Consider the following 21,478-nt stretch of genomic DNA (forward strand, 5'->3'; position numbering starts at 1 on the left):
TCTTCAAAACTTATACAAAAAACAAAGTTTGATTATTCATGCAATTGAAATCATGCTTGGATGAATACAAAAACATAAAAAAAATGAAGTGGCATTTTTGCAACGTCTGAACGCACCCCAAGCAAATGGGATTTGTACGAAAACAAAAATCAATACTACACTGTTGTCAGATTCAAAAAATAAATACACTTCCATCACATTTGAAGAATAATCGCAATCTAGCTAATGACTAGCTTGATAGCAGCTGTCTCTTGGTCCCTGCACTTGGTTTTATTTGTTTTGGGTTTGATTACTGCCACATCCAGCGAAATGATTGCGGCCATTGTGAGGCCTGGCATCTTCAGGCATGTTATGTGCCGCAACAATCTATATCCGCGGAGCGGAGTGCTGCGTTATCCAGTGCCAGACGAGTTGGTGTATTGGTCGGAGGATTATGGAGAGTACTGTCCGCCATTTTATACAGCTCCTCACATAAATGGACAGGTCTGGGCAGACGCGCCGTTGCCCAGTGAAACCTTCAAACCACAATGGAATCAGTTAGATGGGAACGTAAATCGTGTCTCCTATCATGGGGCCTATCACATTAAGGATGGACTGCCACGAAATCCAATTGGACGGACTGGCATAAGCGGTCGCGGCTTATTGGGACGGTGGGGGCCTAATCATGCTGCCGATCCCATAGTGACTCGTTGGAAACGCAATGACAGTGGCGGCATGGTGAGCGATTCGAAGACCGGAAAGTAGGTAACACATATTATTCCACGCCGGACAGCTTTAAGACCAATTTTTGTTTAGGAATATTCTACAGATGGTGGCCATACAACGGCAAGATAACAAATTATGGGCCATTCCTGGCGGTATGGTGGATCCTGGCGAGAATGTTAGCGTCACTCTCAAGCGTGAATTCACCGAAGAGGCACTGAACTTCACCGATAAGGGCCTTATGGTGGAGGAGTTCTTCAAAAGTGGCGGTGTCCAGGTCTACAGTGGATATGTCGATGATTTTCGCAACACAGACAACGCCTGGATAGAAACAATGGCACTAAACTTCCACGACCAGGATGGTACCAAAGTTGGCCAATTGAACTTGACAGCCGGCGATGATGCAATGAATGTGCGTTGGACGGATATGGACGGATCCCTAAAGCTGCATGCTAACCATGCTGACATGGTCAAAGAAGTGGCCATCAGATTGAATGCCCACTGGTAAAATAAAAATGTCAATAGGTTATTTTTTTAAATCAACATAAACTTATAAGATCGCAATTAAACGTAAGATTAAATTATAATAACATACAGGGTGCGCCATCGTTTATGTCGGTATGTACAGGGTGCGCCATCTTTTATGTCGGTATGTAAATATTGAATAACTTTGTCATTAGTGTACCGATTGACTTGAGTAGACCAGTGTTGAAAACCTCAGTTCAGCACAATTTTAATCATGAATCGCTTCACTCCGAAAGAACGCTCTGAAATAGTGACGCTTTACATTGAAAACAGTCGTTCAGTTGTGTTAACTCAACGTGCATATCGTCGAAAATATCGCAACAAACAGGCACCATCTGACAACACTATTCGTCGTTTGTTCTCAAATTTTGTTGAGCACGGTACAGTGGAAGATCGCCCACATGTTGTTCATAAACGACCAATACGTTCCAATGAACTAATTGAAATGGTAAGAAAGAGTGTTGCCCAGGACCCAAATGTGTCGTATCGCCACCGTGCTCAGCATTTTAACGTCAGTGGAACCACTTTGCGGCGCATTTTAAAGGACGTGCAAGATGGAGCACCCTGTAGCGAAATGATGGCAGCCATTGTGAGGCCTGGCATCTTCAGACATGTTATGTGCCGCAACAATCTATATCCGCGGAGCGGAGTGCTGCGTTATCCAGTGCCAGACGAGTTGGTGTATTGGTCGGAGGATTATGGAGAGTACTGTCCGCCATTTTATACAGCTCCTCACATAAATGGACAGGTCTGGGCAGATGCGCCGTTGCCCAGTGAAACCTTCAAGCCACAATGGAATCAGTTAGATGGGAACGTAAATCGTGTCTCCTATCATGGGGCCTATCACATTAAGGATGGACTGCCACGAAATCCAATTGGACGGACTGGCATAAGCGGTCGCGGCTTATTGGGACGGTGGGGGCCTAATCATGCTGCCGATCCCATAGTTACTCGTTGGAAACGCAATGACAGTGGCGGCATGGTGAGCGATTCGAAGACCGGAAAGTAGGTAACGCATATTATTCCATACCGGACAGTTTTAAGATAAATTTTCGTTTAGGAATATTCTACAGATGGTGGCCATACAACGGCAAGATAACAAATTATGGGCTATTCCTGGCGGTATGGTGGATCCTGGCGAGAATGTTAGCGTCACACTCAAACGTGAATTCACCGAAGAGGCACTGAACTTCACCGATAAGGGCCTTATGGTGGAGGAGTTCTTTAAAAGTGGCGGTGTCCAAGTCTACAGTGGATATGTCGACGATTTCCGCAACACAGACAACGCCTGGATAGAAACAATGGCACTACATTTCCACGACCAGGATGGTACCAAAGTTGGCCAACTGAACTTGACAGCCGGCGATGATGCAATGAATGTGCGTTGGACAGATGTGGACGGATCCCTAAAGCTGCATGCTAACCATGCTGACATGGTCAAAGAAGTGGCCATCAGATTGAATGCCCACTGGTAAAATAAAAATTTCAATAGGTTATTTTTTTAAAATTAACATAACCTTATAAGTCGCAATTAAACATCTTTTCTCGTAAGATTAAATTATAATAACATATTTATACTTTTGCAGTTTAGGATAATTCTAAAATGTGCACCAGAAAGTCAGTGGTCGCTACTCCCCAAAATTTAGCATCTTATTCAGATATTTGAGAGACCATGTTGTTATTAAAACAGTGTTCAAACATTACGGAAAATCTAAAGCTACAGAACACATGTTTAGACATACATATGTATATATATATGATCAGGATAAAGACACGAATCGACATTTACGTCCATCCATTCGTACGAATACTTAAACTATTAAGGTCACCAAAATTGGTATGTCTTATACATATTACATTTTTTAATAGAACGAATGCTGTACGTGGGTCGCAAGATAGAATGAGATACACTTTTGCAGTCGACTTGGTACTTGGATTTACACTTACATAAATGAATCCAATTATTAATAAAGGGCATATATTCAAAGTTGAGTTTACTTTCCGTCGCCCAAAAATTTAAACACAATTAGCATATATTCGTTTTATTTATATTTCAAATCACGTTCGGTTCATATATTTTTCAATGAAATATCTGGGGTAGGTTATGTGCTAACAACAATTTTAAGTTCATAGCGAAAACTCAAAGAAACTAAGATAATTATCACACACGGTGCGCATCCTGTATGAATCACAATAAATTTAAAATAATGAAAATGAACGCATCCTTGGGGACAGCCGTCACAGTGCTGTGATGATAAAACAGAAAACACTGGAATTTAAAATACTTATGATTGTTTCTTCAGACTGAGAATAATGATTTGATTCACATTGACCCAACATAGCAAAGGCTGTAAAATAGTGCTAGTTAGTTTAGGATTCTCTAATTCCTATACGTGTGAATATGTGTGTATATGTTTTGCATATTTATAGAATAGAATATATAATTGTATATGCTGCTTACAGTGACTGCACAAAATTATAGACTTCGGGATTAGCATTGCTAACAGTATGAAATTTGGTCGGATAGTGTTCGCGTACTTCCTTAACAAAGGCCACGGCATTTTCGTTGCTCTCACGATCGGGCATATCCTTTTTATATAGCACATGTATGGTAACGGCGAGCATCTGCTCAATAAAATCGACGACTTGTGGACGAGCCTGCGAGTATAGAACACGGAACGCTCTCTGGACCATTTCGTTTTCATGCATATCCTCGCGCAGCGGCAAATTCGACATGAATACTGGTAGAACATGCACCAGCGGCACCATGGTGTGATTTGTTATAATGAGACGAGCAACAGCCCCACAAATGTTATCCAATGCTCCTGGATGTGTCTCCTTGGAAATGGCATCAGACAGTCCTTGCAGGACGAGTGGAAAGACGCTGTAAATAAATTACATTTTTGGTCAAAAACAGAAAAAATTTAAATTAAGGAATTCAATTTATTCAACCTATAACTTACTCGTAAGACTTTTGCTCTGCATATAGCACCAGTTCACCAATGCCAAAGAATGCGTTCTGACGTGCTATTGGGTCGGGATCAGTCATACCATCCATAAAGAGTGGATACATCACATCAAAGTAAACTACTACACAATTTCCCAAAGATTGAAATGAGTCTGCGAGTGCGCCATACACGAAGGCACGCTGATCAGGAGCATCGATTTTCTTGGCTTTGTTCTGCAAGTTTTTCGTTTATAGAACGACGTGGTTATAGGCTAGAACTAAGGTTCACACTTACCAGTTTGTTTAAATAGAACTGATTGACACGTCCAAAGTATAATGAGAATGTCTGAGGCTCCAGTGCACTGCCAAAGGCAGGCAACAAATTTCCAGCGTTTTCGATAAGCAATTCGTCGTATTCGCTCTCCTCCGGCTCGTCTTCGTCGCCAGTACCGGTCGGCTCGTTGAACTGGCATGCCATCTTGCTTAGTAACACATCACGAATGCACGCAAATATGGCCTCAGCTATTTCAGTTGTTGGCACAGCAGCACGACCCACATCTTTGAAGACATCGCAGAGTGTGTCTAGCAAATGAATGACCACACCCTGCTCCTCATCGAAGCGTGCAATGTGTGCAAACTTTGGCATAACAATCTCGCAAGCTCGTTTAACACCAGCAGCATCTCCCATTTTGTTTAGGGAGATGACAAACTCGCAGATCGCCTCAATGGCTGCACGGCGTACACCTTCCTGTAGATGATCGATCACTTTATAAACATTTTCAAAAGCCGTTTGTAGATATGGGGCAAAAGCGCTTCCAGTGTTGGCGGAAAATTCTTTCAGTACCAATATAGCCTCTTCCTTCTCGATGACAAAATCATTTTCCACCTGGTAGCCATCAAACTCGTCATCATCCTCGTCGTCGGTGTGCTCCAGATCGATGTCCTGATCAGCTGCGTCACCACCACCTCCAAAATTTTGAGTGACTTCGTCCTTAACATTGGGTAAAACATCCTCAGATGAAATTACAGTTTCGATCATACGATCCATTATCTTGGGGAAAACATTTGACATGGCATCACCTACAACGGTGGAAAGGGCGCCCATTAAGTTGTAAATACAGCGCCTGAAATCTGGGTCGTCGGGTCCATCCTCAAGCATCATGAGGCAATAGCTAATTGTATCGTTAGCTAAGGGCAAAAAGTTCTCCTTGCCAACAACACGCGCAATTGTGGCCAATGCATCAATAGACTGATTACGCAGCTGAGCGTGTTCCTCATCACAGTTCTTGACCATATAATTTTGCAGTATGCTCACTATTTTTGGGAAATACGGCATCAAATTCGCTTTGGCAGCCAATGCAGCACTTGCAATCGCTGAAAGCGCCAATTCGCGCACATGTATCGAATTGTGGGGATCGAGAGTGTCGAAAAGACTGGGGAATAAAGTAGAGTAGAAATTTGCATTAGTCGTGCAATAGACGCTTTAACAAATATGCTTTTGTTTTCAGTATACCGGTCCATCAAAAGCGGCAAATGAGGTTCAAGATCATTCTCAAGGTGTTCACAAAAAGTCTCTAGGGCATAAAACATGCGATCCATATGCTTTGGCTCCGGACGACCCATCTGAAAATGATTTAAAAAACATTATACAAAGTTTGTTAAGACTTAATAATATAATAACTTGTAACCACATCTAAGCGTGCACAATATGCATAAGAAATGAGAAAATAGTCCCTTAAAAACATTATATATAAACTACATAAGTAAATTATGATCGAGCGTAGTCGTTACCCTCCTTAACGATATTTGCGCAATTTAAATTATTAAAAAGGTTGGACAAGACAAATTTTAAAAAACTATGCTCAAAAGAAGCTTTTTTAAAAAAATAGAATAATTTTGAATAGTATAAAAAAATAAAAATAGATGAATAACATATATGCCATTATAAATATACATCATACACAGTTCCATGATATATATTGTACATATCGAAAAAATTATTTCGAACCATTCATATGGAACGGCAGATATCTTGAGATGAAATCCAAACCTGAGGCTGATCAGTTATTTTGTCGATAACAGGTGGAATGAAAGATATAGTGTTTACAATTTCTGACCTATCCTATTCAATAATCAATAAATTGTTTTACTAATTGAACATTAAAAGATTTATGGTTTTGTGATTCAATCTTTAAATATATGTACACCAATATGTGCTATCCTAGCTGAGTAAAAAAAAGGTGCAAAGGTTTATATATATATATATATAAAAAAACACTTTATCTAAGATAGACACCCTATATTTGCTTAAAAGCGATTTGCGTTTAATCTGCATGTGATCTATATACTGCATCGTATCTCTCCCAGGGACTAAATTCGATTCGTTGCTGTTTTGGTCAGCCTTAAGGCACATTATTGCAAGTTGAAGCGGCAGCGGCACAAACAAAATATAATTATATAGTAGTAATGGGGTTGCCTCAGTCAAAAAATACAATGCAATGAAATCAGCATACCTTCAGTTCGAGGACAAGCTGGTGTAAGAAATCAAACAGCACGGGTAGAATTTGTGGTGCATACTTCGATATTTCTGGCTGTAGATGCTCCGAGAACTGACCAAGTGCATAGAAGGCAGCAGTGCGGACTTGAGGCGAGTTATCGTTAATGCCACTATTGATAATATTGAGCATAACTGGCAAATATTTGGCACATACTGCCTCCGAGCAGCCTTCAGCAATGATGGCCATGCACAGAAAAGCTGCGCGCCGGCGCAAGACGTCTTGGCTTTGCAATGCCGGCTCCAACAATTGAAGCAATGGTGGTATTAGCTTCTCCGGTGACATATTTAGGGCCAATAGATCTAACGTCTGTGTGGCAGCCGAAACTGGGGTACAATTGCTCTCACCTGCAAATAGATCGTCTCCTACAAATGGAAAAAAATATATGTGAAAGGGCCCATTAAATAGTAGCTAAATGCAACACAATTTCATTGAACAAATATTTCCCTGGAAAAGAACTCACCATCTTCGCCATCTGCCTCGGAACACATCATTTCAAAAACAACATTAAGTATAGGCTCCAAAAGCTTTTGCTTGACAATCAACTTCTTTTTCAAGCGCACCATGTGACCAATGAACAACCCGACCTGCACACGTATTGCGTCATCAACTGATTTGTTACTTGCCGCATCTAGACAGAATTCGACTAGGGGCTTCACATGGTTGTTTAGCAACTTGGGCGTATATTCGGCAAGGGAATCCATTATTTCGAACACAATGGAAAATTCGTCGGCATTTCCTTTATAAGCGAATGCCTGCACAGCCTTTACAATTAAAGGCATGGCCCTCAGCACAAGTTGCTCAGCTTCCGTGTGGCCTATCACGAAAGGCACCAGATATGTCATTCCCAGCATTATCTGCGAAACGGTTGGTGTTGCCAAATCGCCTCTAGTCTCAGCCGCAATCAGAACAGTGGAGAACATCTGACAAATGGAAGGCATGTGGCTTATGAATTGGTCTGGTGCCGCATCTGTCAATGTGGCGAATATGGATGCGCCAAGTTCGCTTTCTTTTGGATCTGGTGAGTTGCAACGATCATATATAAAATTTAGCAATTCGCCCAGCCATGAATCTCTTTTTTCAGCCTCGTGACGCACCAAAGCTCCCACCAATTGAGCAATTGCAGTTTTCACAGCTTTCTCTTTTTCTTCGACTAACGCCTGAAGCATACCAGTCTTTATTCTAAAACCGGCAATGAAGGATAAAGGTTTTATTTGTTTAGATATAAGGAATGAAAAAATACAAACTTACGCTTCCTTTTGTGCACTCGGCACTAGCTGCCAAAATCGTAGTTTAGAAAGACGTTTCTTCAAAAGAACTGCGGCAAATTGTCGTATTTGTTTTTCGCGATTTGAGACCACAATTTCACAAAGTGCCTGCAAGGTTTGGGGATTCTCATACGCCTGATCCAATTGGGCAGTGGCCTATAAGCATAAAAATTTAGAAAAAACATCTTTAAGAATTTCTATGCAATGTGCTGTTGTATTGTTATTTTAGGGAAACAATTGAACAAACAGAAATTCTAAACACGAACGTATGAGTTGCATAGACATGATATATGTATGTATATATGTATGTACATACATTCATAGGCACATATCAAGCCCTAACTGCAAAATAAAAACCCTGTGCCAAAAAGCATCATTCTTCAAATTCTTGTTTGTTTCAAACTGTAACTATTAAAAAATCGTTTAAAATGTTTTCGGTTTTCAAATCATTTTTTATCGCAAGCTTAGAATAAAAGATAGGCGGGTCTTCCAAACAATTTCATTGTGGCCGCTACCTTATAGGCGCAAATTAATTTAATCATCAGAATTGCATACTTCAACATTAAGTTTAATGTATTTATTATACATATGTGAATGTACTGTATATACAAATGCAACTATATATAACACTACATTCGTTTAGAAATACGGATATAAGAATGATGCGCCAACGCGGCCTAAGTCTATATACTTCATCCATACAGATTTACATACTACAAGTATGTATGTATGTACATAAGGGCGTGCATGCGTATGGGCAGCGAGAGCCATTCGGGACGCTGGGCGCAAAAGGATACTATATGCATATACACATGTTGTGCTAGTTTTCATTTTCGAGTTCCCTTACCTGTCGTATACGGGCGTTGTCGGTGCACAACAATCCGTTGATAATCTTCTCCAGCTCGATATCCATTTTATTGTATTAAAATTTACCAACCAATCCCCGCGCAACTTGCCGGACACACGCGAATTGCGAAAATGTGCTTAAGAGTGCGGTATATCGATAGCGATAAGCACGTTTTTTAACCGCTAGGGATACCGAATAATAAAAACAGCACAAAAATATGTTTTTAGTGTTGAATATTAAACATCTATAGATAAACTAAAAACCGTATTACGAGTGCTACCGGAAAAAAACTAAAAGTGAATACGTTGTAAATGCTTACTTAAATGTAACCAAGTAAGGGTGTCCTTGCCCGATTCCTTTCATACAAACAAACATACGTATTTATACATATATTTGTCAGCACTGGTAATTGGACGCTAGCTCACGCGGAGTCACGCATACCATATTCGAAAAATCGGCGCTATTTTATTAATTTTTTTCGGCGTCAGCCTTTGTGTTGTTTGTGAATTAATAAATTGTTTGTTTGCAAAATGGATAAAAGCAAGGGTAATCATAGTGAGCTGGATCAGAATTCTTTGGGCATTTTGAGCATGGAGAACCTGAAAGGTAAAGATTTCCGACTCTGAAAAGCGCCAACTAAGTGGTTGTGCCTCTTAAATTTAAGTAATTTACAAATACTAAACAATCCGAAACATTGCTCTAGTTTTTGGTGATTTATCAAGCTTGGACAAAAGCTCCAGCAGTATTGGACCATCGAACCTCAGTGCGCGGCTTAAGGTAAGCACGGAAATGTTGTTTAAAAGCTACTCACACATAATTGAAATACCTTATCAGGCGGAACGCGCCCGCGCTTTGGAGACGCTGGAAAGGCCGCGTGCATCCCGAAGCCAAGTAATGGGCCGAAATAGCACGCTGTCTATGGTATCTGGCGCAAGGAGCATTAACATATCGGAGCTCATTACTGACGAAACAATTGATTTAAATAGCAGTGGCGGTGCTTCTTTTGCATCCATGCCTTGTCCAAAGGGATCAACAGTTTCATTTGAGCCAGCTGAAATCACTGGCCGTTCCACATTGTGCCAAACTGAAAACCAATCTTTTAGGCATAGTATATCGGTACAATCAAAAAAGAACATATCCGTTGCTGATATACTCAAGAGTTCATTTGTTGAGAAGGCGCGTCAGCTAGAGAAGAAATTACAAAATAATAGTGAGCAGGACCCAACAAATACCACTCTGAGCAGCATGACCGAATCGCTTAACTGCTCACACAGCTTGCCGCGCACGGCTGATATGTCCCAGCAAAGTAATCTGTCTTTAAATGGAGGTAACGGCTTCTCCTTCAGTTCTGCAGCTGCGCAGGAATTCAACCAAAGTGATTTTATTGCTGACGCCGATTTCGCACCAGGCGAATTGATGCAATCGAAACTGGTCTTGGGAGAGATTTCTTGGGCGCAGGAATTCACAGCCATGCCAACAGCCACACTTAGCAAACCAGCAATGGAAAAGGCCGCTGCACCTGCACAAATATATGACATAGAGACCTCCGTGTCCAAGTAAGTAACTTTTTTATGTTAATCATATTAAGTCGAATTTGTATAATATTATATGTAACTTTCATAGCTCTGTGATTGCGGGCGATCCAAATTTCTCGGTGGGTAACTTCTTTAGAACACGTTCGGAAAATATCTGGAATATTGTAAGCAACGAAACTCCAAACAACACGAATTTACCGCAGTCGCTCGTAGACCCAAACTCCACCATTGGAAGCGTAATGTCTGCCATCGTAGACCAAACACCAAAAGTGGATAACAAAACCTACACAAAATCGGAAAGCGCCAAACTCGAGACGAATATGTGGAAGAAAAAGCAACAAGAGAAAGTAAATAATGCCATACAGCCGAAAGAAAAGCGTTGGCCTTCATCCTCTGAGCTGCTAAGTCTTTCTGCGATAGATAGAGCTTTATGTAAGCGTTTATGCAGTTGGTTATAATTGTTAGTTTTAAAAATTCGTTTCTAAATTACAGGTGATTTGGACTTAAACACCGACACTTCTGCCATTGAAGTTGTTGATAAGCTCTGGGGGCGGGGCCATGCCGCCGCCACCTACGATGAGGAAGATAAGGAGAATTCTGTGCCGACGTTAGTCGTCGAGGAGTCGACGAATCGCAGCTCACATAAGCACACAGATACGATGGATTTCACAGATTCAGTTCTGAACTCGACTGACTTTATTCAACTCCAGCAGAGTATTTTAGTGCCACGCAAGCCGCTAAGCCCACTCTCTCAGCCGATGATAACGGTGACCGAAGCCAGCAAAGTTGATGCTAACGATGCTGAAGCTCACGAGGCAGATATTGATGAATGGCCATCGACGCCTGTAAAATCTCCTGGGCGCCGCATACGGCGAACGAAATCGCCAAATAGCGTCAGTCCACACCCAGGTCAAGATCTACAGCTGTTGCCCACAACTACTACAGATGATGATGATGCAGTGGATGAGGACAAGACACCAGTTAATTTAAAGCGCAACGTCTTGGCGAAGAGTCGCAATCCAACCTCGCTGAGCTCAACACGACTGGATGGTTGCGATGTCCTCCCATCGTCATCCACGGAGTGTGATTTTGGCATTTCACCTAGCCTAGCTCGCAGTTCCTCAACAACAAATGCCACACTAACAAGTCGAAATGCCTCTCCACTTTCATCGCCACGCAGTTGTCTATCTTCCTCACCAATGCTGGACAGCACTACGAGTTCCGATCGCCGAATGCTAATGGCGAGTGCGGCGCGTAAAATAAACTCATCGCCAGCTTCAAGTGAAGCGAACTCAACGAGTGGCGTAAGAACTGTCGTCAATGGCAGCCAATTGAGTGGAACCGGTCGCAGCATCTCGCGTTGCTCAAATTCCAGTGAGTTCAGCCATAGAGACGGAAAGCTTTTACCCTTAAAGGTCACCCACACGAGCTTGTGTTGGGGCAGCACCAAATTGAGGACTGATGTGCGCAAATCAATGCAAGTGAAGAATACGGCCGACAAACGATTGGTCATGCGTCTGGGCATTCAGGGGCCGGGATTTCAGCTCGTCAGCGGTGACTGTAACACCATTACACTACAGGCCATGGAATGTCGTACCATTAGCATAACATTTTGTCCAACTGTCTGCGGCGCAGCTAAAGGTGCTCTCTCTTTTTACGCACCTGTGGGCATGAATAATTCAAATGTGCCCACAATGGAGATTCCCCTATACGGCTATGGTGGTAATGCCTCCATTAGCATACAAGGCCTTCAAAAGGGTCCTGTGGGCGCCAGTTTCCTGACCATGGGTGATGTATGTGAGCTGTCATCGGGCCCCTTATTAGGCGCATTTAAATTTTATAACAAGGGACCACTGCCAGCATTTGCCGGTATATCTGTGGACTCGACGGTGCTGATGAAGCCGCGCTTATGTGAAACGTTTGAGATAAGCCCCAGCAAAGTGATTATACCACCGCACTCTGAAGCATTAGTGAAAATTGCATTTCGACCAAATCGTGAGGATATAAAAAACATTTTGAAGAAGTCGGCACAAGTACTAACATTAGCCAACATGCGTATTTTTTGCGGAGACGAGCCCAATAGACAGCGCATGCGCTCACTTGTACAGCGCATGAGTAACAAGCAGCGGGAGCAACTCACATCCTCGATGCTGGATAGCATTTGGAACCGTTTTCCAAATGAACAAACAATGCGCAATATTGCCAGTTTGTTGGAGCCACCAGAATTTATACTCGACTTGGTCACATCCGTCCGCATTATAGATGTCGCACTGACATTAAATCGTGATATTGATGAGTCGGCTGAAACGTCTTTAATGTATATGCCCGATGCCGAGGAGACTGTCTTGTTTCGCACAATTTGTGTAGCCAATTCCCCAACGCCAACCCAATGCAACATGCTGGAGCCTGTAGATGAACTGCTCGAGGCTGATACCACTTCACAGCCAGCACTGGATGATCGGCATTGGTTGGTTCAGCCCACTACAATAAAATTCGATTGGTCAGAAAGAGGGAATGGACACAACGTTATGTCCGTCGTTATTGAAAACTATTTTAAGTCACGTCAATATTTTGAAATCACCTGCAATGTGGGGGACATATTGCAGATCGAGCCCACAGAATGTTATGTAGCGCCAGAAGGCGGCCAAGCTGAGATTATGGTACGCTGCCCTGTTAAGCCAGAACGTGAAATCTTAAAAAAGGATGTTTTAATTGTGGTATCTATGGAGAATGAACAAATTAATGTGCCTGTAATTTTTAATATTTGATTATTTTTCTTCATTTAATTAAAAGTAAATTGCATTGTAATTTTAAGTTGTATTAGATGCCTGTTAAGCCAGCACGTGAAATATTAAGAAAGGATGTTTTCATTGTGGTATCTATGGAGAATGAAGAAATATGCCTGCTTTTTTTAATATTTAATTCTTTTTCTTTATTTCATTAAAAGTAAATTACATAGTAATTTTAAGTTGTATTAGATGTGTATGTTTCTTAAAAATATGTGTGAATAACAAGAAAGGAATACTAAAGTCAAGCGAGCTCAACTCTTAAATACTCTCTACCACCCCACAAAAAAACAAAAATTAATTTTAAAAAATTTGATTAATTTAATTACATAATTAATTAAATTTAAATAAAAATATTCAACACATGCATACACACATAAATGTTTATGTACAATTTCAACAGCATACATTTACTCAGAATCATGCGTATCCGTGCTTGTATGCTGTAAAGAAATAAATCAGCAATAAAGCAGCAACAGCTGTGGGCAGAGCTACAGGCAGAGCATGGACAGCGATATTATTTATGGCTATAACTTTCTTCAGAATTTACCTATCATGATGAAATTTGGCTTATGGACAGACCTCAAACTGGATGTATATGCCAAATTTAAGCTCAAAATTCCAAGAACGGGAGTAATGAAAAACAAATAGCGGGGGTAGTGGGTTGGTTAATGTTTCTTATTTTTAAAATTAACCAATTATTTGGCAGTGCATTGCGGTGCTGCAGCCCTGTGAATTTGCAGGAGAGTAACCGCTATTCCAATGTAACGAGTTCTTTGACCGTCATTTTTTACTAGTGCGATTGAAAAAAATTATTCTGTATATTTTTTATTCAAAATGGATCCATACAGCAGTGAATATACTGCACGAGGTCCGTATCATCAATTTATAAGTGAAGACCAAGTGTAAACAATTTTTTTGTTTTTGTTGTTTTTTTTAGTGCTGCAAAGTTGTGATTGTGAATGTGTTCTCATTTTCCGAGACTGTCTCCCACGAAATGAAGCTAGGACTATGGACTTGGACCCAAGCAATCGGAAACTGAACCTTCCATCCTTTAAGAAGAGATGAACAAAATGCTAAATTTTGTAGTATGCTTTTTCCTATGTAGATACCAACTATAAAAGTAGGCGCAACAGCCATAGACGCAATGAAGCATCGTCGTCAATTTCGTATACACGTCATAGAGAGCGTCAGGAAAAGCTGCCATATTTCATCGATGCCAAACGGGAGCATGATCGTCTGAGAAACCTGGAGAAAAGAACAAAACGCACATCAAAGTCTTCGCCAAAACGTGAAAAAGACGGCACTAGATCCAGATCACGTTCCAGAGAGAGAAGAACTCGTAGAACCTCATGCGATCGTCGTTATCAGGACAGAAATTCAAATCACAGAGTCTCAACAACCACTGAACGTCGACGTCGACGTAGCTATTCAAGAGATACATCCTCGCGAGACCGTTCGCCTCGTCGGCGCACACGTTCGCGTTCGCCCGCACCTCGCATTATAACAGTGCCAGTCCCGGTACCAGCCGCCGATTTTCCCTATGGTTATGTTAGTAGTTATCAATAGTAGTATTACTTTATTACTTTATATTTATTTCTAAACAGCATTTTAATGCCATGTATGCACCTGTGTCATTCCCCATACACCACCATCCGCCGTGGCATCAGTTTAGAGGACGCCTGCCGCCACCACCTAGTTACTTCGGAGCATATCGACCGCCTCTGATGTCCCATAGACACCGATCACGTCCATACAATCCTCGTTTTAGCTACAGAAATAATTATAGGCCGCCACCACCACCAAATTAACGTGCAACGCTCTAGTTCTCATATTAACAAATGTATTTACTTAACTGCTATATACATATGTACATTCGTGTGCTGTACAAAAACAAAAAGGAATAATGTAATGAATATGTACATACATATATAATTAAAACTAAAAAAGAAGACAACATAAATATTGCAATTATTTTAAAAATACAGTACAGGAAGGTAATGAAATAATTCACATGTGTACATAATTAGGAGTTTTTACAATTGAGTGGAACCGGTCGCAGCATCTCACGTAGTTCAAATTCCAGTGAGTTCAGCCATAAACACGAAAAGCTTTTACCCTTAAAGGTCACCCACACGAACTTGTGTTGGGGTAGCACCAAATTGAGGACTGTTGTGCGCAAATCGATGAAAGGGAAGAATACGTCCAACAAACGTTTGGTCATGCGTCTGGGCATTCAGGGGCCGGGATTTCAGCTCGTCAGTAGTGATTGTAACACTATTACTGGGGGCGCTAGTTTCCTGACCATGGGTGCTGTGTGTTAGCTGTCAGCGGGCCCCTTATTAGGCGCATTTAAATTTTATAACCAGCATTTGCCGGTATATCTGTGGACTCGACGGTGCTGATGAAGCCGCGCTTGAGATAAGCAGGAGAGTAACCGGTATTCCAATGTAACGAATTTTTTGACCGGCATTCCTTTAGGGATGTAAGTCGAAGGGAAGTAAAAAATAAATGCATGGTTAATGCATTGCAAAAAACATCGATGGAGCGATTTATTGAAAAATTAACTTTTCATAGAAAACAAAGGCTCATATTGAGGAGAAAATCACAGAAATTTTTCAAATCAAAAGAGGCTGTCGTAGTATTTTATTTTGATGAGCTCGTATGTTTTAATTAATAATTAACTAATTATATACAGTTTAAAAACAAATCAATCGGACACTTTGCAGTTACGCATTTTCAACATTTTAATGAAAACATCAAAAAATTTAAAATACGAATATATGTACCTTTTCCGGTAAACCATACAAAGAAATGTGACCACCCAACAAAACATGAAAAATGTTCGATGTTGGACAAACATCGATGGGTCGACGATGCATCGAAAGCAAAAAAAATCGATGTTTTCTTTCATCCCTACATTATTTACTAGTGCAATTGAAGAATATTATTGTTTTTTTTTTTATTTATTCAAAATGGACCCAGACAGCAGTGGATATACTGCACGAGGTCCGTATCATCAATTTGAAAGTGAAGACAAAAAGTGTAAACAATTTTGTTTTTGTTTTTAGTGCTGCAAATTCATATTTTTGACGACAAACAGGATAATGAAGTATCGTCGTCAACTTCGTATACACGTCATATAGAGCGCCTGGAAAAGCTGCCATATTTCATCGGTAACGCGAAACGGGAGAATGATCGTCTGAGAAACCTGGAGAAAAGAACAAAACGCACATCAAAGTCTCCGCCAAAACGTGAAAAAGTCGGCACTAGATCCAGATCACGTTCCAGAGAGAGAAGAACTCGTAGACCCTCATGCGATCGTCGTTATCAGGACAGGAATTCAAATCACAGAGGCTCAACAACCAGTGAAAGTCGACGTGGCTATTCAAGAGATACATCCTCACAAGACCGTTCGCCTCGTCGGGGCACACGTTCGCGTTCGGCCGCAGCTTGCATTATAACAGTGCCAGTCCCGGTGCCTGCCGCCGATTTTCCCTATGGTTATGTTAGTAGTTATCGATAGTAGTTATCCGCCGACTATGTTTACTTTATATTTATTTCTAAACAGCATGATCGTCTGAGAGACCTGGAGAAAAGAACAAAACGCACATCAAAGTCTCCGAAACGTGGAAAAGATAGCACTAGACACAGATCACGTTCCAGAGAGAGAACTCGTAGAACCTCTTGCGACCGTCGTTATCAGGACACGAATGCTAATCACAGAGGATCAACAACCAGTGAACGTCGACGTCGACGTAGCTATTCAAGAGATACATCCTCGCGAGATCGTTCGCCTCGTCGGCGCACACGTTCGCGTTCGCCCGCACCTCGCATTATAACAGTGCCAGTCCCGGTGGCAGCCGCTGATTTTCCCTTTGATTATGTTAGTAGTTATCGATAGTAGTTATCCGCCAACTATGTTGACTTTATATTTATTTCTAAACAGCATGATCATCTGAGAGACCTGGAGAAAAGAACTAGATCCAGATCACGTTCCAGAGAGAGAAGAACTCGTAGAACCTCATGCGGTCGTCGTTATCAGGACAGGAATGCTAATCAAAGAGGCTCAACAACCAGTGAACGTCGACGTAGCTATTCAAGAGATACATCTTCCCGAGACTGTTCGCCTCGTCGGCGCACACGTTGGCGTTCGCCCGCACCTCCCATAATAAGTGTGCCAGTCCCGGTGCCAGCCGCCGATCCCTATGGTTATGTTAGTAGTTATCGATAGTAGTTATCCGCCGACTATGTTTACTTTATATTTATTTCTAAACAGCTTTTTAATGCCATGTACGCACCTTTGTCATTCCCCATACACCACCATCCGCCGTGGGATCAGTTTAGAGGACGCCTGCCGCCACCACCTAGTTACTTCGGAGCATATTGACCGCCCCCGATGTCTCATAGACACCGATCACGTCCGAACAATCCTCGTTTTAGTTAATGAAATAATTATAGACGCTTTAGTTCTTAAATATTTAAAAATGTATTTACTCAACTGCTATATACATTCGTGTGTTGTACAAAAACAAAATGGAATAAAATAATAAATATGTATATATTTGAAACTAAAAAAGAAGACATACATATACAGATATTGCAATTATTTTAAAAATACAGTATAGGAAGGTAATGAAATAATTCACACGAAGACACTAGCATATTAACATCTACAAGTATGTACGTAATTAGGACTTTTTACAATAGAAACATTTACATAAATTTTGAAAATTACAACTAGGACTCTTAAAATTAATGCGCCACACTGAGCACTTTGTCAATAAATTATAAAAATAGATCATTTTTGTGACGCGCACCAATGGCTCGCATGCAGCTTAAATGCAGTACGAGATTGTTTCAGAAGTTCTTCTGTTAGAGCTCGACTCTGGGACGAAACTGCAACCGCAAAGGGGGATCTCTAAAACGCCAACGCGTCACGTATACAAATTTCAGCGTATGGTCTTTGCCTAAGAGCTCTTCGTTGCACAAAATGTCGATCTAATACAGATACAATTCGATTTGGTTAGTGGTCACGCTTGTTGCAATTATATTACTGCACTGTACTATACTCACTTCTCTGTACTTTTCGATTCCATTTAATATTTTCTTGGCGACAAGTTTTTTCAGGTGTGTTATTGTCGCCTGAGAGCTGCAACGTATGAAGCGCCGTTGCAAATTCTTAAAGTTATTGCTAATACACTCTAGGCACACGTTAACCTGTTCGTCCAAACGATGAAAATCGGATTCAGCATGCGCTTCCATGACCTTCTCGTTGTCCTCCTCGTGGTTCTGCGTTATATCCTTCGGGCACGGCATATTTCGGCTTTTGTAGAAGTCTCGCTCGCGTCGGGATTCATCTGTGTAAATTAATTGTTTAGCAATACGCTAGTGTTAAAATATGGGCACTTACCCTCTTGCAGTTTCGGCACCAATTTGTACACAATGTCCTGCATGGTGCGATCAAAGCTGATGTATTGCAGCGGGTGTGACTGGTGTATAATATTATCGCAGGTGGGGCATGTTTTCTTCTCCTCCAGATGCTTTACCAAGCAGCTCTTGCAGACTATCGGCCAAATAGGAATAACAAAAGAATACGAATATTATCTCTGTTGATTGGGGGGTGTAGCCGGTGCAGGTGCGGGATTCATTACTCACATGTGTGCAAGCACTCCGTCACTGTTGTCGCATCGATGAAATAGCCGCCGCAGATTTTACACGTAATGTGGGGATTGATAGTTTTTAGCTTAACCCGCCGCTCCATTTCCGTAGGTCAGTTTATTTGTTTGCACGATTAAACCGCCAACAATAACAGCAGAGTTTTTCTACTAAGTGGAAAACTATTTTATCTCGCTCTGCCAGCGCACCAAGAACGCTGCGTTTATTGCCCCCGCTGGTGCAGTTTATTGCGGGGTTTTACAATAAAATGGGACACAACGAAAATATACACACAAAGAAAACACGTAACATATTTGTGTTAACTTTAATTATTTACAATTGCACATTTCACAAAATGAAATTTAAACAAATAAAAGAAATCACGACAAAATTGTGTGTACGTGTTGGGGTTAGAGATTAGCGATGAGCCGAACAAGTGTAGCAGTGACTAAATTACGGGTACTTGATCTCCCCGGTCACGTTGGTTGATTGAATGCTGAATGCGAAAAGCAAATTGCCTTTACTTTGTTATGGAAATTCCGCAAACAAGTTCTTTAGATAAAAGGTTTTTTAAATATGTATAAATGTATAAAATATATTTATTATAATATAATATTTTATATATTTTTAATGTTTCTTTGTTGCTTATTCTATAAGAAAACCCTGACATAGTATTGGCTGTTATTTTTAAAGTGAAAGCGCTCCTCTCCAAGAGCGGTTGAAATTATGTACATACATACATATCAATGTATATATGTATGTATGTACATCTATTAAATGCGTTTAAAAACAAGTAATCGAATAATTTGCGTATTTACAAAAACAATTCAACAACTGAGAAACCAGAATTTTGCAAGTGTTTTTAAAATATATAAGTAATAATAAACGTAGAATTTGTACTTCAGTTACAGTTGTTGCCGTGCATCTCAATTCCTCATATCGAGTATTTATTGTCTGGACTTGAGTTACCCTGTTCGATGTGCAGCTGCAATTGTATTGATTTTTTACTTGTTGCTCGATTGTTGTTTATGTGTATTTAAGTTCCAGTTCTCCTTTTGAATAAATATTCGAATTATCACCCGCCTCGTATTACGTATGATCAGTGCCGGTTATTTTTATAATTAGTAAGCAAGCGAACTTAGCAGCATTACGAGTCATTCACATCTCGTTCTCAAAGTTGAAGTCGTTGTTGTCTCCGTGTTAAACTTGATTTTGATATCACGGCTAAATTCAAAGCTCTGTTTGAGTCATACAGCAAAGTCTTTAGTTCAGTTGAATCCCAACCGTGAAGCTGGCTACTTGTGGAGCAATCAAAAATCGCATAATGTCCGCTGGTCGAGTATTAGTTTACGGAGGAAAGGGCGCGCTAGGTGCAGCGTGTGTTGAACACTTTAAAAACAAAGACTACGTGAGTGTTACCTTTCACTTAATTGGCCTTATTACTCAAGAACAATGTTTGTTGAATTTTGTTGTTAATTTTGCAACCTTCAAACTTTAGTGGGTCGGCAGCATTGACTTGAGTGAAAACGAGAAGGCTGATGTGAGCATTGTGGTGCCTCGCGATAGCAATTGGGCGGAACAGGAGTCAGAAATTGTTGGCAAGGTGGGCGAAACTTTAAACGGTGAGAAACTCGATGCTGTGATCTGTGTGGCTGGTGGTTGGGCAGGAGGCAATGCTAAGAAAGGTACGTTTTAGTGGAGCTCGATGGGACTAGCATTATACGGGATTTTTTTCATTCATAGACTTGGCCAAAAATGCTGATCTGATGTGGCGTCAGAGCGTATGGACCTCTAGTATATCCGCAACAGTTGCCGCTCAACATTTAAAGGATGGTGGTCTGCTGGCGCTCACTGGTGCGAAGCCTGCCCTCGAAGGCACACCAGGCATGATTGGCTATGGAATGGCCAAGGCAGCGGTCCATCAGCTCACACGTTCTCTCGCTGGCGAAAATTCTGGTCTTCCAACGGATGCCATTGTCGTGGCTATTTTGCCAGTTACCTTGGATACGCCCATGAATCGAAAGTGGATGCCAAAAGCCGATTTCAGCACATGGACACCACTCACAGATGTTGCCGAGCTGTTTCAAAAATGGACACAGTCGCTGGATCGTCCGAAAACAGGGTCGCTGTTGCAACTCATCACAACGAATGGTGTTACAAAATTAGTAGCTGCAGAATAAGGCGACACAGATCAGACTAGATCCTGACTATTGGAAGCCCAATTTAAAAAATGATACGACTACAAATATAAATATCCATACTCATGTATATACATTTTGGCTTGGTGCTGAACAAAAACTATAAATAAACTTGTTTGTGGCTTAAGATTATTGTGTATGTTTATTGCTTACACCATTAGGATGTGGATAACCTTTTGAACTCGTACACGAAACGCACAGTGTGTATTGGCTGGCAGTTTTGGAGAAGCCATTTCGAAGCCTGCTTTCTAGCTAAGGTTTTTAGTGCTTAAAAATATAATCAAGAGTCTACCAAAAACATATGTAAAATAAAATAAATAAAAACATGTTGCCTGCTTTCCAAATTCTTTAATTATGTAAAAATGTTGGTGTTTATGAAAAAAAAGTTCAAAATGCGTGCAGGAGACGTGAATTGCTATTGGGGAAGAAGATATCGCTATCACTGACTGATCGTACC

At 41.0% G+C, this 21,478-nt stretch overlaps 8 protein-coding genes across 10 annotated transcripts; 6 read left to right on the forward strand and 2 right to left on the reverse strand.

Annotated features, from left to right (window-relative positions):
* Positions 1 to 4: 4 nt before the first annotated feature.
* Positions 5 to 1,296, forward strand: LOC115632304 (ADP-ribose pyrophosphatase, mitochondrial). The gene is made up of 2 exons (XM_030529406.1): positions 5 to 740; positions 796 to 1,296. The coding sequence occupies exons 1-2, from the start codon at positions 226 to 228 to the stop codon at positions 1,208 to 1,210; spliced, it is 930 nt and encodes a 309-aa protein (XP_030385266.1). The 5' UTR covers positions 5 to 225; the 3' UTR covers positions 1,211 to 1,296.
* Positions 1,297 to 1,344: 48 nt separating this feature from the next.
* LOC115632301 (ADP-ribose pyrophosphatase, mitochondrial-like) lies at positions 1,345 to 2,788 on the forward strand. Its single transcript, XM_030529403.1, has 2 exons — positions 1,345 to 2,232; positions 2,288 to 2,788. Exons 1-2 carry the CDS (start codon positions 1,442 to 1,444, stop codon positions 2,700 to 2,702), a joined length of 1,206 nt encoding a protein of 401 aa, XP_030385263.1. The 5' UTR covers positions 1,345 to 1,441; the 3' UTR covers positions 2,703 to 2,788.
* A 465-nt stretch (positions 2,789 to 3,253) lies between these two features.
* On the reverse strand, positions 3,254 to 9,044 carry LOC115633103 (importin-4-like). Of its 2 annotated transcripts, XM_030530484.1 has the most exons (9): positions 8,845 to 9,044; positions 7,981 to 8,153; positions 7,193 to 7,911; positions 6,688 to 7,094; positions 5,688 to 5,797; positions 4,470 to 5,607; positions 4,191 to 4,408; positions 3,689 to 4,111; positions 3,254 to 3,575 (listed from the first exon to the last, which is right to left on the reverse strand). In XM_030530484.1, exons 1-9 carry the CDS (start codon positions 8,908 to 8,910, stop codon positions 3,551 to 3,553), a joined length of 3,279 nt encoding a protein of 1,092 aa, XP_030386344.1. In that variant the 5' UTR covers positions 8,911 to 9,044; the 3' UTR covers positions 3,254 to 3,550. The 2 variants fall into 2 exon arrangements, with proteins under 2 accessions (XP_030386344.1, XP_030386346.1); XM_030530486.1 differs by having other exon boundaries at positions 3,254 to 4,111.
* A 121-nt stretch (positions 9,045 to 9,165) lies between these two features.
* Positions 9,166 to 13,187, forward strand: LOC115633102. The gene is made up of 5 exons (XM_030530483.1): positions 9,166 to 9,450; positions 9,548 to 9,621; positions 9,679 to 10,400; positions 10,468 to 10,811; positions 10,872 to 13,187. Exons 1-5 carry the CDS (start codon positions 9,375 to 9,377, stop codon positions 13,145 to 13,147), a joined length of 3,492 nt encoding a protein of 1,163 aa, XP_030386343.1. The 5' UTR covers positions 9,166 to 9,374; the 3' UTR covers positions 13,148 to 13,187.
* Positions 13,188 to 13,937: 750 nt separating this feature from the next.
* LOC115632162 (female-specific protein transformer) lies at positions 13,938 to 15,021 on the forward strand. 2 transcript variants are annotated; one of them, XM_030529189.1, is made up of 3 exons: positions 13,984 to 14,036; positions 14,274 to 14,716; positions 14,773 to 15,021. In XM_030529189.1, exons 1-3 carry the CDS (start codon positions 14,003 to 14,005, stop codon positions 14,974 to 14,976), a joined length of 681 nt encoding a protein of 226 aa, XP_030385049.1. In that variant the 5' UTR covers positions 13,984 to 14,002; the 3' UTR covers positions 14,977 to 15,021. The 2 variants fall into 2 exon arrangements, 1 of the variants encoding a protein (XP_030385049.1); XR_003996272.1 differs by lacking the exon at positions 14,773 to 15,021 and having other exon boundaries at positions 13,938 to 14,036; positions 14,106 to 14,401.
* A 1,090-nt stretch (positions 15,022 to 16,111) lies between these two features.
* LOC115632161 (serine/arginine repetitive matrix protein 2-like) lies at positions 16,112 to 17,686 on the forward strand. The gene is made up of 5 exons (XM_030529188.1): positions 16,112 to 16,174; positions 16,237 to 16,673; positions 16,737 to 17,051; positions 17,115 to 17,381; positions 17,445 to 17,686. The coding sequence occupies exons 1-5, from the start codon at positions 16,141 to 16,143 to the stop codon at positions 17,553 to 17,555; spliced, it is 1,164 nt and encodes a 387-aa protein (XP_030385048.1). The 5' UTR covers positions 16,112 to 16,140; the 3' UTR covers positions 17,556 to 17,686.
* A 21-nt stretch (positions 17,687 to 17,707) lies between these two features.
* On the reverse strand, positions 17,708 to 19,224 carry LOC115632163 (polycomb group RING finger protein 3). The gene is made up of 4 exons (XM_030529190.1): positions 18,824 to 19,224; positions 18,579 to 18,731; positions 18,242 to 18,525; positions 17,708 to 18,166 (listed from the first exon to the last, which is right to left on the reverse strand). The coding sequence occupies exons 1-4, from the start codon at positions 18,927 to 18,929 to the stop codon at positions 18,041 to 18,043; spliced, it is 669 nt and encodes a 222-aa protein (XP_030385050.1). The 5' UTR covers positions 18,930 to 19,224; the 3' UTR covers positions 17,708 to 18,040.
* A 655-nt stretch (positions 19,225 to 19,879) lies between these two features.
* LOC115632537 (dihydropteridine reductase) lies at positions 19,880 to 21,150 on the forward strand. The gene is made up of 3 exons (XM_030529744.1): positions 19,880 to 20,231; positions 20,322 to 20,508; positions 20,567 to 21,150. The coding sequence occupies exons 1-3, from the start codon at positions 20,148 to 20,150 to the stop codon at positions 21,001 to 21,003; spliced, it is 708 nt and encodes a 235-aa protein (XP_030385604.1). The 5' UTR covers positions 19,880 to 20,147; the 3' UTR covers positions 21,004 to 21,150.
* The last annotated feature ends 328 nt before the right edge of the window (positions 21,151 to 21,478 follow it).

The sequence above is a fragment of the Scaptodrosophila lebanonensis genome, unplaced genomic scaffold, assembly GCF_003285725.1.
Source record: "Scaptodrosophila lebanonensis strain 11010-0011.00,11010-0021.00 unplaced genomic scaffold, SlebRS2 tig00001415-arrow-pilon, whole genome shotgun sequence".
NCBI lineage: Eukaryota > Metazoa > Arthropoda > Insecta > Diptera > Drosophilidae > Scaptodrosophila > Scaptodrosophila lebanonensis.

What these genes read in the sequence shown, in the direction of transcription:
- LOC115632304 (XM_030529406.1), top strand. Translation starts at nt 226, where the DNA reads ATGACTAGCTTGATAGCAGCTGTCTCTTGGTCCCTGCACTTGGTTTTA. An exon ending in AGCGATTCGAAGACCGGAAA is followed by an intron (nt 741 to 795) that starts GTAGGTAACACA and finishes ATTTTTGTTTAG; the next exon opens with GAATATTCTACAGATGGTGG.
- LOC115632301 (XM_030529403.1), top strand. Translation starts at nt 1,442, where the DNA reads ATGAATCGCTTCACTCCGAAAGAACGCTCTGAAATAGTGACGCTTTAC. An exon ending in AGCGATTCGAAGACCGGAAA is followed by an intron (nt 2,233 to 2,287) that starts GTAGGTAACGCA and finishes ATTTTCGTTTAG; the next exon opens with GAATATTCTACAGATGGTGG.
- LOC115633103 (XM_030530484.1), bottom strand. Translation starts at nt 8,910, where the DNA reads ATGGATATCGAGCTGGAGAAGATTATCAACGGATTGTTGTGCACCGAC. An exon ending in AGCTTGTCCTCGAACTGAAG is followed by an intron (nt 5,798 to 6,687) that starts GTATGCTGATTT and finishes AATCATTTTCAG; the next exon opens with ATGGGTCGTCCGGAGCCAAA. An exon ending in TTGCCGCTTTTGATGGACCG is followed by an intron (nt 5,608 to 5,687) that starts GTATACTGAAAA and finishes TTTATTCCCCAG; the next exon opens with TCTTTTCGACACTCTCGATC.
- LOC115633102 (XM_030530483.1), top strand. Translation starts at nt 9,375, where the DNA reads ATGGATAAAAGCAAGGGTAATCATAGTGAGCTGGATCAGAATTCTTTG. An exon ending in GAGCATGGAGAACCTGAAAG is followed by an intron (nt 9,451 to 9,547) that starts GTAAAGATTTCC and finishes ACATTGCTCTAG; the next exon opens with TTTTTGGTGATTTATCAAGC. An exon ending in ACCTCAGTGCGCGGCTTAAG is followed by an intron (nt 9,622 to 9,678) that starts GTAAGCACGGAA and finishes ATACCTTATCAG; the next exon opens with GCGGAACGCGCCCGCGCTTT.
- LOC115632162 (XM_030529189.1), top strand. Translation starts at nt 14,003, where the DNA reads ATGGATCCATACAGCAGTGAATATACTGCACGAG. An exon ending in CAGTGAATATACTGCACGAG is followed by an intron (nt 14,037 to 14,273) that starts GTCCGTATCATC and finishes TTTCCTATGTAG; the next exon opens with ATACCAACTATAAAAGTAGG. An exon ending in CCGATTTTCCCTATGGTTAT is followed by an intron (nt 14,717 to 14,772) that starts GTTAGTAGTTAT and finishes ATTTCTAAACAG; the next exon opens with CATTTTAATGCCATGTATGC.
- LOC115632161 (XM_030529188.1), top strand. Translation starts at nt 16,141, where the DNA reads ATGGACCCAGACAGCAGTGGATATACTGCACGAG. An exon ending in CTGATTTTCCCTTTGATTAT is followed by an intron (nt 17,052 to 17,114) that starts GTTAGTAGTTAT and finishes ATTTCTAAACAG; the next exon opens with CATGATCATCTGAGAGACCT. An exon ending in CCGCCGATCCCTATGGTTAT is followed by an intron (nt 17,382 to 17,444) that starts GTTAGTAGTTAT and finishes ATTTCTAAACAG; the next exon opens with CTTTTTAATGCCATGTACGC.
- LOC115632163 (XM_030529190.1), bottom strand. Translation starts at nt 18,929, where the DNA reads ATGGAGCGGCGGGTTAAGCTAAAAACTATCAATCCCCACATTACGTGT. An exon ending in GACGGAGTGCTTGCACACAT is followed by an intron (nt 18,732 to 18,823) that starts GTGAGTAATGAA and finishes TTTGGCCGATAG; the next exon opens with TCTGCAAGAGCTGCTTGGTA. An exon ending in GGTGCCGAAACTGCAAGAGG is followed by an intron (nt 18,526 to 18,578) that starts GTAAGTGCCCAT and finishes TAATTTACACAG; the next exon opens with ATGAATCCCGACGCGAGCGA.
- LOC115632537 (XM_030529744.1), top strand. Translation starts at nt 20,148, where the DNA reads ATGTCCGCTGGTCGAGTATTAGTTTACGGAGGAAAGGGCGCGCTAGGT. An exon ending in ACTTTAAAAACAAAGACTAC is followed by an intron (nt 20,232 to 20,321) that starts GTGAGTGTTACC and finishes TTCAAACTTTAG; the next exon opens with TGGGTCGGCAGCATTGACTT. An exon ending in AGGAGGCAATGCTAAGAAAG is followed by an intron (nt 20,509 to 20,566) that starts GTACGTTTTAGT and finishes TTTCATTCATAG; the next exon opens with ACTTGGCCAAAAATGCTGAT.